At 42.8% G+C, this 13,385-nt stretch overlaps 1 protein-coding gene across 1 annotated transcript; it reads right to left on the bottom strand.

The window, feature by feature from the left end:
- Window positions 1-471: 471 nt before the first annotated feature.
- Window positions 472-10,784, bottom strand: LOC127582272 (WD repeat-containing protein 38-like). The gene is made up of 8 exons (XM_052037444.1): window positions 10,719-10,784; window positions 9,957-10,077; window positions 9,341-9,457; window positions 7,243-7,340; window positions 4,906-4,986; window positions 3,570-3,692; window positions 1,373-1,522; window positions 472-573 (listed from the first exon to the last, which is right to left on the bottom strand). Exons 1-8 carry the CDS (start codon window positions 10,782-10,784, stop codon window positions 472-474), a joined length of 858 nt encoding a protein of 285 aa, XP_051893404.1.
- Window positions 10,785-13,385: the final 2,601 nt, after the last annotated feature.

The raw sequence follows: 13,385 nt of genomic DNA, 5'->3' as shown, positions 1-13,385 counted from the left end.
GGAAGCTGCTGTCTGCCCTTCTTCTTTTGTTGCCTGTACAGTTCTCAATGGTAACAGGTTCAATGGCCGGCAACCAACTTTAACTCAAGACACTGAAGAAGGAGAATGTATTGCAGAAATTGTTTCGAGGCCAAAAGATTTTTTTTCTCATATTCTAAATGTGAGCGGTGCCCATGGAAACCATTTGAATTTTTCTGGATTCCACATTACGTGTCTCCATAGCAACTCGGATGAAATTCCAGTTTTCCATTTAGTAAAATTAGAAACTAGTACTGCTGAGAGCTTATAAATGGTGTACTGCCTTTAGATTTACAGCTCAAGCAACTTATACAAAATATATTTTAATATTGATGTCGACATATCATTTTACATCTTAAAATAAAATTAAAGTTGTGTGCTTGCGGAATTATTCTTTAAGGTTCAGATTTCGTTTTGCAAATTCTTGGCGTTGGTGGTGTGGTGTTGGTAGCTTCATTTTGCCTTCGTTATTGTCACCATATAATCAGAGGTTCCTGCAGTCAGAAGCGTCGCAAAAGAAGAAAATTGGCAGCTGGTGATAACATCTAACTTTTCCTATGGAGATAAAGAAAAGATAATCATAAAAAGGAAATCCGTTGCTCGGATCAGAAAGGTGTGTAACGGGATTCAAACAGATCTATTCTGTATAGATCTTCTGCTGACATAATCACTCTTTTGCTGTTAATGGGGAGATGAGAATTGTCAAAATTTGCCAACTGCTCAAAAATAATCTCTAATTAATGTGCATACCTTTTATTTTTTAAAAAAATGTTTTTTTTGCAAAAAGCATTTGTAATCTTTCTATTCTTTGTTGGGGCTGGGCGAGGCCACCATTTACTGCCCGATTGAACGTGGTGGTGAGATAGGACTATGCCTTTCTGGGCCATTTCAGGGGCAGTCCAGAGTTGGTCTGAACTTGGCCAGAATAGCCATGGCTGGCAGATTTCCTTCTCTGAAGGGCATTAGTTTTTTTAAAAACAACAATCCAGAAGTTTCATGGTCACCATAACTGACACAAACTCTTTAATTCCAGTTTATTTGATCACCCCAATTTAAATTCTCCAGATAGTGTGGTAATACTTGAACTCAAGTCTTCAGACCTTCAGTTTACTCAGCCGGTAATACAGTATGTTTCCCGTCCCACACACTCATGTTATCCGTCCTTTGAATAACTAAATAATGTGATTGCTTAATCCCATTAAATCAGAACACCAACAGTGGATTACCTGAAGAATCCTCTTACATGTTCCATCTTCACAATCCCACAGGCGAATCTATGGGAATAGATAAGAGTGAGTCAGCCCTGCAGATTACAGAGCTCAACAATCCCAATTTCAGATGAATTTCTGCATACCGTTCCATTTTCTGCCGCTGTCACCAGTAGAATTGCATCCAGAGAGAAGGCGAGGGCCATGAGGTGGCCACTGTGCTCCTCCAGGAGAAAGATCAGGATCCCAGTCCTTGAATCCCATACACGGACGGTCTTATCCCAGGAGCCTGAAGCCTAGGAAACAATTGGAAGATCCTGACATTGAGAGCTGTGAAACTACTTTGTTACTCCACGTTTGACAAGTTTTCTACAGAGTCATAGAGTAATACAGCATGGAAACAGCCCCTTCAGCCCAACTTGACCATGCTGACCAAAATGCCCATCTAAGCAAGTCCATGTTAGGCCCATTTCCCTCTAAACCTTTCCTATCCATGTACCTATCCAAACGTCTTTTAAATGTTGTTATTGGTACCTGCCTCAACCACTTCCTCTGGCAGCTCATTCCGTATACTCACCACCCTCTGTATGAAGAAGTTGCCCCTCTGGTCCCTTTTAAAATTTTCCCCTCCCACCTTAAATCATGATTTTATATTCTGTTTGTTTAATATCTTCTTTTGAGTGATTATGTTGAATGGTAAAACCAGCAAGCCCAATGTCTTATTCAGTGGAATATCTTTGATTGTCCACAGAGAGCATTTTGGGCCATTATAATACAACTAGTTCTTTCCAGCTGGTGGTTTCGGAACCGACATTCACTGGCACAGAGGAGCTGAGACCCACCTCCTCAGCTTGCCTTACATAGAATATAAAACATAGAACAATACAGCACACGAACAGGCCCTTCGGCCCACGATGTCTGTGCTGACCATGATGCCAATCTGAACTACTCCCATCTGCCTGCACGTGGTCCATATCCCTCCACTCCCTGCCTGTTCATGTGTCTGTCTAAATGCCTCTTAAATGTTGCTATCGTATCTGCCTCTACTACCTCCCCTAGCAGTGTTTTCCAGCCACCTACCACTTTCTGTGTAAAAACACTTGCCCCGCAAATCTCTTAAATTTTCCCCCTCTCACCTTAAAGCTATGTCCTCTAGTATTTGACATTTCCACCCTGGGAAACAAAACTCTGGCTATCAATCATACCTATGCTTGTCATAGTAAAACTTCTATCAGTCCCTCTACCTCTGACACTCCAGAGAAAACAATGTAAGTTTGTCCAACATCTCCTTATAGCTAACACTCTCTTATCCAGGCAATATCCTGGTGAACCTCTTCTGCACCCTCTCCAAAGCTCCACATCCTTCCTGTAATGGGGCGACCAGAACTGCCTATTATACTCCAAATGTCACTCACCTAAAGTTTTATACAGCTGTAACATGACTTCCCAACTTCTATACTCAATGCCCTGACCAACTAAGGCAAGCATGCTGTACGCCTTCTTCACCACCCTATCCACTTGTGTTGTCACTTTCAAAGAGCTGTGAACTTGCCCTTCAAGATCCCTCAGTACATCAATGCTACTGAAAGTCCTGCTATTTACTGTGTACTTCCCTCTTGCATTTGACCTCTCTAAGCACATCACCTCACACTTATCCAGATTAAACTCCATCTGCTACTTCTTTACCCAAATTTCCTACAGCTCTGGTTCCCACACCCTGCCACACTAGATTAAACCCTCCTGAGTGGCACGAGCACACCTCCCTGCAAGGATATTGGCGCCCCGCCAGTTTAGGTGCAACCCGTCCTTCTTGAACAGGTTCCACCTGCCCTGGAAGAGACCCCAGTGATCCAGGTATCTGTAACCCTCCTTCCTATACCAGCTCGTTAGCCAGTGCATTCAACTGTACTATCTTCTGCTCTCACTACCACGTGATGCAGGAACCTGTACAAGAAGGATGGGACCTTTGACTTAAAACGTCAACTCTGTTTCTCTCCCCACAGATGCTGCCTGACCTGCTGAGTGTTCCCAACGTTTTCTGTTTAGAGTTATACAGCATGGAAACAGGCCCTCCCAACTCGTCCATGCTGACCAAGGTGCCTTCCAGAGCTAGACCCATTTACCTGCATTTGGCCCATATCCCTCCAAACCCTTCCTATCCATGAACCTGTCCAAATGTATTTTAAACATAATTCTTTTTCTTTCAGTTTTTGAAGTCAAGTGGACCTGGGCTACAGAGTCCCTCCTAATCCACTCATCCACGAGCCACTGAGTCAATGAAAGAGCTCCTGGTCATTTAAATACCCCTCAGTTTCCATTAAATTTCAGGATCAGCTTACCTACCAACATCCCAATGCTGGAAAATGCAACACAGCTCACGTTGCCTGTGTGACCAGACAAATATCTTCCAGGTTTCGTGTGTCGTACATCCCACACGATTACCGTATAATCCCAGGAGCCAGTGGCCTGTGCAAGGAGAACAATAGCTTACTTAATGCAAGACCAGCACTGGAAACTGGACCTGGCTGTTTTAACACCCAGGCATATTTACTTCTGATGTAAATGAATAATTTCATAAAAAATCCTACCACTTTCAGACTAACTTATATCATTTCAACCTATGGAACTGTATTATTTTCTTGCGCTAATGTACTTGGCTTTCCCTTCTGCTAACTCTTAGCCCTGGGGGTTGTTCCTGTAGCGTGAGCACCCTCCGATATCTAGCCCATTCTTCATGGGTAACACAAGCTGATTGGCCTCTTGACTGGTGGGCGGGATCACTCAGCACAATTCCGTTCATATTTGGAATCCCTCCCATATTCCAGGTGTAAAAGCAGAGTAGGAACTCTGGCTAATTTTCACCACCGCCTTTAATCCCCTCGCCATCTTTACACATGTCGGAACGCACCTGACCAAGGTTTCACACGGTCTTTCTGCACCCCTGTTCCTCCCACACCATCACTGTTCAGCATCCACTCCTCCTTAAATATTATTGATGTTTAATCTTTCACCAATATTTGAAATGCTCTCTTGCTTCCTCTCAGTTAAGAGATGCTTACTAAAGGTAAGTTGTAAATGTCGGTGAGGCCGAATTTGGAGTATTGTGTGCAGTTCTGGTCACCTACCTACAGGAGAGTGATCAATAAGCTGGAAAGAGTAGAGAAAATTTACAAGGATGTTGCCAGGACTTGAGGACCTGAGTTATAGGGAAAGGTTGAATAGGTTAGGACTTTATTCCCTGGAGTGCAGGAGGATGAGGGGAGATCTTATAGAGGTATACAGAATTATGAGGGGCATAGATAGGGTGAATGCATCCAAGCATTTTCCCCTCAAGTTGGGTGAGACTAGAACTAGAGGTCATAGGTTTAGGGTGAAAGGTGAAATATATAAGAGGAATCTGAGGGGAAACTTCTTCACTCAGAGGGCAGTGCGAGTGTGGAATGAGCTGCCAGTGGAAGTGGTGGATGCAGGTTCAATTGTAACATTTAAGAGAGGTCTGGATAGGTGCATGGATGGGAGGGGTTTGGAGGGAGCAGGTAGATGGGACAAGGCAGAAGATCAGGTTGGCATGGACTAGATGGGCCAAAGGGTCTGTTTCTGTGCTGTGGTGCTCTATGACTCTATGTATGCTGGGAGCTGCAGACACAGCGAAGTGTAATAGTGGAAGATGTTGGGTTACCATATGCTCTCCACCGAATGAGAAGGCACAGGACTTGATGACGTTTTGATGCCCTGTGAACGTCCTCACGATTTGTCCCAACTGTTAAAAGTGAAGAAAATCATGTGTCAAATTCAGATTAGTTTATCGTCATATACACCAGGCTGCAATGAAATTCCTTGCTCATGTGAAGCTCACAGAGTAAACAGTGTACGTGGTAATAATAAATACAGCGGTAGTGTAGTGTTTAGTGTAATGCTTTACAGTGCCAGTGACCCGTGTTCAATTCCAACTGCTGCCTGTAAGGAGTTTGTACGTTCTCCCCGTGTTTGCGTGGGTTTCCTCCGGGTGCTCCGGTTTCCTCCCACATTCCAAAGACATGCAGGTTAGGAAGTTGTGGGCATGCTATTTTGGCGCCGGAAGCGTGGCGACACTTGCAGGCTGCCCCCAGAACACTCTACGCAAAAGATGCATTTCACTGTGTGTTTCGATGTACATGTGACTAATAAAGAAATCTTATCTTAGCTTAAATGCAGTGACAAGCGCAAAACAACAGTATAGTGCAAAGATAGTAGTGCAGAGACATTCATTGAGTCATAGAGTCATACAGCACAAAACAGGCCCTTTGGAACAAATATGTCTCCTCCATGCCGCCCAAGATGCCCACCTATGCAAACCCTATTTGTTTGCATTTGCCCCCATATCCCTCTAAACCTTCCCATTCACGTACCTGTCCAAATGTCTTTTAAACATTATAATTGTACCTGCCTCAACCTGCTTCCCCTGGCAGCCCGTTCCATCTACTCACCACCCTCTGTGTGAAAAAGTTGCCCCTCAGGCCCCCTCTAGTTTTAGACTCCCCTACTCTGGGAAAAAAAGGACCGAGGCTACCTACCCTGTCTATGCCCCTCGTAATTTTACAAACCTCTATCAGGTCACCCCTCAGCCTCCTTCGCTCCAGGGAAATAAGTCCCGGACTATCCAGTGTCTCCATCAGCCCTCCAGTCCCAGCAAAATCTGTGTGAGTCTTTTCTGTGTCCTCTCTAGATCTTTTTAGATGATTTGGAGTTGTCCATCAACTGCTGTGGGAGCACTAAACTCCACAGAAGTTCCTTATATATTTTGTCACAAAAGCACATTAAGACTGCCCATAAATGTACATAGCAGCTGCAAGGTGCCTCAATGTACAGAAATTTGCTCTCACACTGTTGTCTTACACTGAAGTTGATCCAATTTCAAGCCATTGTCTCCTATAGGAAAGCCTGTGAGGTGGAGGTGGATCTTATAGGGAGTTCAAAGCAAAGACACTCATTCTAGAGAGTTTCATCCCACTGTAGGTGGAGTATATCCAAATGCAGTGTTAATTACATATTACAGTACAGAAGGAGGCCATTTGGTCCATTGGGTCCATGCTTGCTCCCGGGGGAGCAATCCCATCAGTCCAAATCCCCCTCATTTCCCTGTACCCCTGCAACGTTCTCTCTCACACATGCTCATCAACTCCTCTTTGATCATTTTGCTACTCACCTACATCGCAGGTAATTTACAGGAGCCATTTAACCCAACGGCAGATCTTTGGGATGTGGGAGGCAATTGGAGCACCTGCTGAGAGCCCACACTGAGAATGTTCAATAAGCCGTCACCATGGGATTTTTAATAATGAGTTATCATTCAGAATAACCAACTATGTACATTTTCACTGGGTGAATTAAAGGATTTCAAAATTTATCGCCAAAATTCACCAACACCATGATTTTATCTTAGCTCAGTTGCAGTACACCAGATATTTGCATTCACCTGTTAGAGCTATATTTGGTTCCATCTGTAATTGGCAATGGATAACACCATTCAGCTTCAATTCAGAAAGAGTCACCCAATCAAATCCATTCCTTCCCAAAATGTGTTACTTTTACAAGCTATATTCATAATAATGGCCGTGTATATTTTCATCACTGTCCACTGCTTTGTGCCTCAGACCTAACACAGATTAATCCACAAGTAATTAGCTGCTAGGTAATAAACTGGATACCATTTCACCAGAGGTAATCTGGAAGATATTTAATGCAATAAGAACTTTGTGTTCTTGTTCTAGACAGAGGCACTGAAAGTCAAATAAATTTGGAGTGGAGCCTAAAATATTGACTGGCCCCACCAATTTTAGCTCTTCACAGCAAATTCCACATTTTTTAAAGAGTATATTTTAATCAGGCTGTCAAAAAAGAGATTTAGGCAATTAATTGGCACCATGAAGATGATTGATTGTTGTACAGAGAATAGGTAACCAGTGAGGCTAGGATTGGAACTCCACTGTGCAATAGCAGCCTTCCACCACAGTGTGGGAGATGGCTCAGAGCTAACCTTTGTATCCCACAGAAGAGCAGTATAATCCCAGCTTCCAGAGGCAAGCAGCTTCGAATCCCTGCTAAAGCAGACGGTCTCCACACTCCTAGTGTGTCCTATGAAATGAGGACAGAGCATTTTATTGGGCCAGGTCAGAGAGTAATGTTCAGACATCGTCAGTGGAGCAGTGTTCTGTGGTCAGGTTTGGAAAATAAACTGATCCCTGAGGTTATATGGAACATCTAAAACCTGATCGGTTTATATTATTAAAATTATTATTAAGTTTGGGTTGTTGGGGTAGGTGGTTCCTTTTAGTTTTTGATTTATCTAGAGCTGAACTTCACAGCAGCAAGCCTGAGACTTGAGAAAAGGTTCCTAGAATGTGCATTTACTTCCTAGAGATGTTAAAATTGTTCAGAGAGAATTATTTTCCTCATTTATACTTGACTAATGGAGGCATGAAAATGGAATTATATTTCCTGGGAACTTCTGCACTTCAGACCTGTTAAACACCCAAATGTGTCGCTGCTTTCTCTGACTCACTTCCCTGCTGTCTCTTGAACTCAGCTGAGTTTTCTTCAGGCTATACCAAGGGTCTATAGTAACATATTCTGTCCCTTGTTTAACCTTCTGCTCCCGTTTTGCCTGATTGAGAAACTATGCTTCACCTAAACATGTGGCTGCTTTTTTGCTCCAGACGTCCGCTTGATTTTATGGGGCTATTTTTCTTTCAAAGACTTTGGGCAACACAGCTGGTAGAGCTCCAGCTATCTAGGTTCAATCCTGACCTCGAGTGCTGTCCATGTGGAGTTTGCATGATCTCTCTGTGACCACGTGGGTTTCTTCTGGGTGCTCCAGTTCCTCTCACACCCCAAAGATGTGCAGGTTGGTTTGTTAATTGGCCACTGTAAATTGCTCCTAATGTGTAGGTTAGTGGTAGGATCTCGGGAGAGGAGAATAAAATGGATCGAGGATAGCACTGGTGTAAATGGGAGTTTGATGGTCAGTGTGGACTTGGAATGAAGGACTTGCTTCTATGCTGTATGCACTATCACTCTGACAATAAATTGTGGAGCTTCATGTTGTGGATGACAGAACGTTCAGTTTAGAAAGGCAGGATCTTTTCCGGGAGTGTTCTTGGTAACTTTCTGGAACATTATGGCTTAGAACCAACAAGGAATTTCAGATCTATGTATGAGTAATGGGTCTGATTTAGTTAGCAGTACGTGTAGAGATCATAATTTGAGCAAGTTGTGTATGTTTGAAGATGAGAAATACAAAACAGGTCCTAAGATCCTAGCAGTGAATACTGAGCAGATATGCTATACAGCAGGTTGTGAGTGCAGTTGTAACTAGAAATGACCCACAACACTGAAAGGTAGGTTCAGTTATTTAATACTTAGTTTATTTAAATATATTTAATTATTTATTAGCATTTTATTAAATATTAATTGTTTTAAAGTTTGTTTTATTTATTCAAATTTTTAAGATAGTTTTGAAATGTCTGTGTGATATTTAAAAGCTTTTGCAAAGTCCCACAGATCTTGACAATAGGAAAGGCTCCTGTCACCTTGCCTCCCTTCAGAGGCTTGCAGGGAGTCCCGGAGCAGGGCCAAAGGCCTGCTTCTGTGCTGGATGACTTCAAGGGCCTCAGCGGTCAGCTAACTGAGGCCTAGTTGCCACAGAGACCTCACTGTGCCTCACCATCTGACAGTGGGATTGGAAGGATAATTGGACCTGTACATCAGTACAATGTTACAATGGGAGTGGGGAGAACACACTAAGGAGGGGAAGGGTGAAGCAAGGCGTGATTTACAGCTTGGAGCCTCAGAGAGAAGAGGCAAATCTGAACCTGATAACTATTTGAGGCTGGCAAATATCTAGTATGAGATTGTATAAACTGGGTTTGGAGGTCACCACCATGGCTTTTGAGATTTGGAAAATGGAAATGTTTTAATCTTTTGAGTTTTCGGCATTCCAATGGCAACCTCTTAAAGACAACAAAGTCCTGGTTCTTCTTACGGTAGAGACCTGTCCTCTTATAATCTGAGCAAAGACATCCAGTCAGCCCACCTGCACAATGGTCTTACTGTCTCTTTTGTTCCCAGATTTGTACCTTGCAGAGTGTACAGGCACCTTGCTGTTGCTTTGTCCCACAACCTTACAGTGCAATCAGAGGACCCACTGGCAAAGAGTGTACTATCAGCAGAGAATGCACACGTCTTCACTGGCCCTGTTGGATGGAAGCAACATTTAGAATGTGTTTGAAAAGCAAAAACAAAACCTGCAGATGCTGGAAATCTGAAATAAAACAGAAACTACTAGAAATACTCAATGGTTCAGGCAGCATCTGTGGAGGGAGACCTTAAATGTTAACTCTTTTTCCACAGGTGCCTCTTGTTTTATTAACCTGCCAACCGAAGCAACTGCTCCCCCACAAGCTGAGTAGTTTATGCATTTGAAATGAAGTGGTTCACTACTTCTGGAATCAAACACAATTCTGAAGGCAAACCACCTTTTAAAATGCATTCAGTAAATGTTAAACCATTAAGAAGCAAACAGTGCTGACATAAAGAAAGAAAATAAACTCTAATTCACAAAAATATATCCAATAACATCAAGTGCTGATAAATTTGCTACCGCCAAGGCTGCAGACTTTAGTGCATCTGCCAAATCGCAAATATTCGAGAAATATCTACAACTAGGTGAAAGATGTCACTGAAATCTTGTACCTGTGTGGCCTTTTGCTTTAACTAGACATTTTCCACTTTTAATATTCCAGACACGAACTTTACAGTCATCGGAAGCTGTTATTAGGAGGTAGTCATCGCCAGATAAGGCACAGTGATTCACCTGCACAAGACAAACCAAGTCATCGCAAACTCTCAGATCATTTAATCACTGTAGATTTCCAAACGTCAAACTTGTTGTGCTTCACCCCAAAACTAGTTTGGGAGTGGGAGGAGAGGGTGGGCGTTCTCTCTGTTTTAAACTGACTTATCAACATGTCGTTCATTAGTGTGAAGTCCAAATCTTGCCTCCCAGTTAGGGCACTGCTATTTCACAAAAGTGCCAAGTAGAAGGTGCACAGAATTATCCCAGTAATAAATGGCTCAGGCTTTGAGAAGATTCTGAAGCAAATGGGATTTTCTTTTGCACCAGAGTGGTTAAGAGAAGAACTGATGGAAACATTCATAATATTAATTTGAATAACACCATTTCTGTTGAAGTGGGAGATTTAAAAAACAAAATAGGCAAAGTTAAAAGGAAACTTTTTACTTGCACAGAGATTGTTACATCACAGCAGAACCTGCCGAAGCTTTCAAAAGGGGAGTTGATCAATACTAAAATAAAAAAGTTTTAAGAAGTGTGGAATTGAGACCAAGGGTAATTCAAACAGCTTGTGCTGTAATGTGGAGCAGTCACAAGAAAATAATAAATATACTGAATAAGCAATGAATATCCAAGTTTAATAGAGTTACTTTCCTGCTTACCTCTGCCTTGTGTGTGAAGTATTTCACAGAGACGTTATTGAAGTGTGCACCTGGTGACATCCACATGATCAGCTGACAGAGGTGGCTTTATTTGCACAGTAGTTTCAATGTTCTCGTCGATCAGACTCCTGTTGGGTCATGTGGGGGAATTCTGAGCTTGTTGTAAACTGCGAGAAGCAATTTGTTAGCAGAGGAAGGCGGCCGTCGAGTCTGGAGACTTGTGGGCAGCCTTAGGTTTACCGTGTGTTAAGCAAGGAGAATGATTGAATGTAATATTTACAGTCAAAAACCTCTGCCTTCCTCTGTTGGCCATCAATTCTTCAAAGTTTTACCCTGGCTGAATATTTGGGTTTGTGCCTTGAGTTTATGATATCTTTACATGTCCCCACCTTTGACTGGATAATAATCCTGTAACATAAATGACATTGCTGTAGATTCTATCATCATGTTATCGTGGGTCTAAGGAAATGTCTGGTTCCCATTCAATCAGCTGTGATAAATGGAACCAATTCACCACATATATTTATTTAAAAAGCAGAGTCCAGAACAAGATGGCATAACCTTTAAGTTATTGTGATGTCAGGAAACTGTTCCTCCAGCTGTTGTAGGAGCATGGGATGTGGGTGGATGGGCTGCGGTACAGGTGAGGATACAGGGAGTAAAGGTGTGATGGGATAAGGTTCAAAGAGCTAGGTGGGCAGGAGTCCAAGCAGAAGGGTATTGGAATTGTTGAGCCCAGAGATGAGTTGATAAACAGTATGGATGAAAATTTCAGCAGACTCAGGCGATGTTACTGGGTTGGAGATGACAGATGCGCATGGGTCAGTGGCTCAGCTCATCACCAATAGTCAGAGTAAGCCTCAGACAATGAGAGAGATGGAGCAGGTGCCAAGGATTGTAAATGTGACTGCATCAAAGTATCTTGGGTTCTGCTAAATAGGAGTTGTGATTCTTGCAGTTCAAGTGGCTTAATCTCTGTGAAGCTGAGACATAACGGCTGAGGTTTAGTACTGCAAGAATAACAGAGCTGTTAATCTGATGTAAATCGCACGACCTGCAGAATCCACGTGCAATTAAATGCGGAGGTTGTTGTCCCAAGTTTGGCATGCGACTCCGCGATCTTTGTGCATTGGTACCTTGCTGAACTACATGAAGGAAGGACTCTGATGCTGAGGGAATTCCCTCCCAGTTGCCAGAAGGGACGGCCTTGATAATAAGAGATGGGTTAAAGGCGGGTAGAGAAAGAGGAACCCAGATCAGAGCAATAAATATAGTATTGAATCTACCATTGAAAATATTACTCCTGTGGAATCTCATTCCTTTAGAATTTTTTGCAGTGGAGATTTTAAAAAGAATCTTTCTTCTGCCTCTTTTATTTCTCAGTCTTTATCCCACCTTCCTTTTTTTCCTCTGGACATGATTCACTTACACTTCCTAGTTTACAAATCCTGTGAAACTATCTGGGCCTCAAGATGGATTGTTCGGTTGGTCTGCTTAAAGTGGCTCCCGGCTTCTTATCCTGGTCACCCTCACCACTGTTCCCCTGTAGAGGGCTCCCAATGACAGGAAGTCTCTGCTCAAAGGCCTATGTAGATCCTGTGCGCACTTCTATGGTTAACTGTGCACTCCATGCCTTCTTTGCTGTGCACCAGTTGGGGCAATAAAGGTCTAAACCAATAGACTCTTATTTTAAACCTTCTCAACTAATATCAACAAGTATGGCCTCAGCTCCCCTGTTCTAAGGAGGAGACGGCAACCATGACCCATGTTCCTTGTTTCCCCTGGAAGGTGCACATGAATAGGCCAGATAAAGACAGGACTGATTTTCTGAGGAAACAATCTTCTGTCCCCCAGTATCTTGGCTCACAAACCTGGAATGGTCACCTACCGTAGGCGGCAGAGGATTGACAAGGTCCCATGAATTCACAGACTTAGTCCCCAGAAGGCAGATTGGATTTGGCAAATAGATCGTGGTAGAGGTGGATCTCCACCTCTCCACAACCTCCAGGCAAGTATCGTGCTCTATGTTGAGGTGACATCTCTGATTCAACCTCCAGGCAAGTTTCCCTGTGTGGATCCATGTCCAGTGAGAGTGAAAATTGCTTCCCTCTGTGGGGGAACGAGAGCTGCTGTCATGTGACTGGATGGATTGGAGCCCGGATCCTAGACACTGGGGCTGAGTAGACAATATCTCCACTTACCGTGTTACCATTATTCCTGTTTATAAAGGCTGGATAATTTGTTTAGCAAAATGGTATTACCTTTGAGTTTCAAGGTGAAATGATCTACAGTAATTATGATGTCACAAGGGATGCAGTCAGTGCATCCCACTTATGTCACAAGGTTATTGCCCTATAAAAGAAACAGATCCTCTTAAAGATGCTTGAAACTAATGATGTAAAACCAAATACTGATCGAGGGTAGCACGCTAAACAATGATAATAAACCAAGGAAAGTAGAGATTGCTGACTGTAAACGTTATCTTTAATGACACCCCTTACTTGGGGTGATCTTGCAATCTTGTGACTGTCCACAAGCAACTGAAGCCGCTTGGAATAAATGTTGTTTGTTCTCTATGAAGGAATTGCAAACATCTCACTTGCAGCTACTTTGCAGAGCTGGTTGATTGATGATAAGGATGAAAATATTAAACATAAAATAGTCAGA

This window comes from Pristis pectinata, chromosome 23, assembly GCF_009764475.1.
Source record: "Pristis pectinata isolate sPriPec2 chromosome 23, sPriPec2.1.pri, whole genome shotgun sequence".
Lineage (NCBI taxonomy): Eukaryota > Metazoa > Chordata > Chondrichthyes > Rhinopristiformes > Pristidae > Pristis > Pristis pectinata.
Note: the sequence above shows the minus strand (reverse complement) of the source record. Positions and strands in the feature narration are given on the sequence as shown.

Excerpts from the sequence above, each read along its gene's own strand:
- LOC127582272 (XM_052037444.1), bottom strand. The coding sequence starts at position 10,784 with ATGTGGATGTCACCAGGTGCACACTTCAATAACGTCTCTGTGAAATAC. Across the intron at positions 7,341-9,340 it reads GTGCCTGTACACTCTGCAAG|GACACACTAGGAGTGTGGAG; the intron begins GTACAAATCTGG and ends CTCATTTCATAG. Across the intron at positions 574-1,372 it reads CAGCGGCAGAAAATGGAACG|GAAAAGTTAGATGTTATCAC; the intron begins GTATGCAGAAAT and ends TTATCTCCATAG.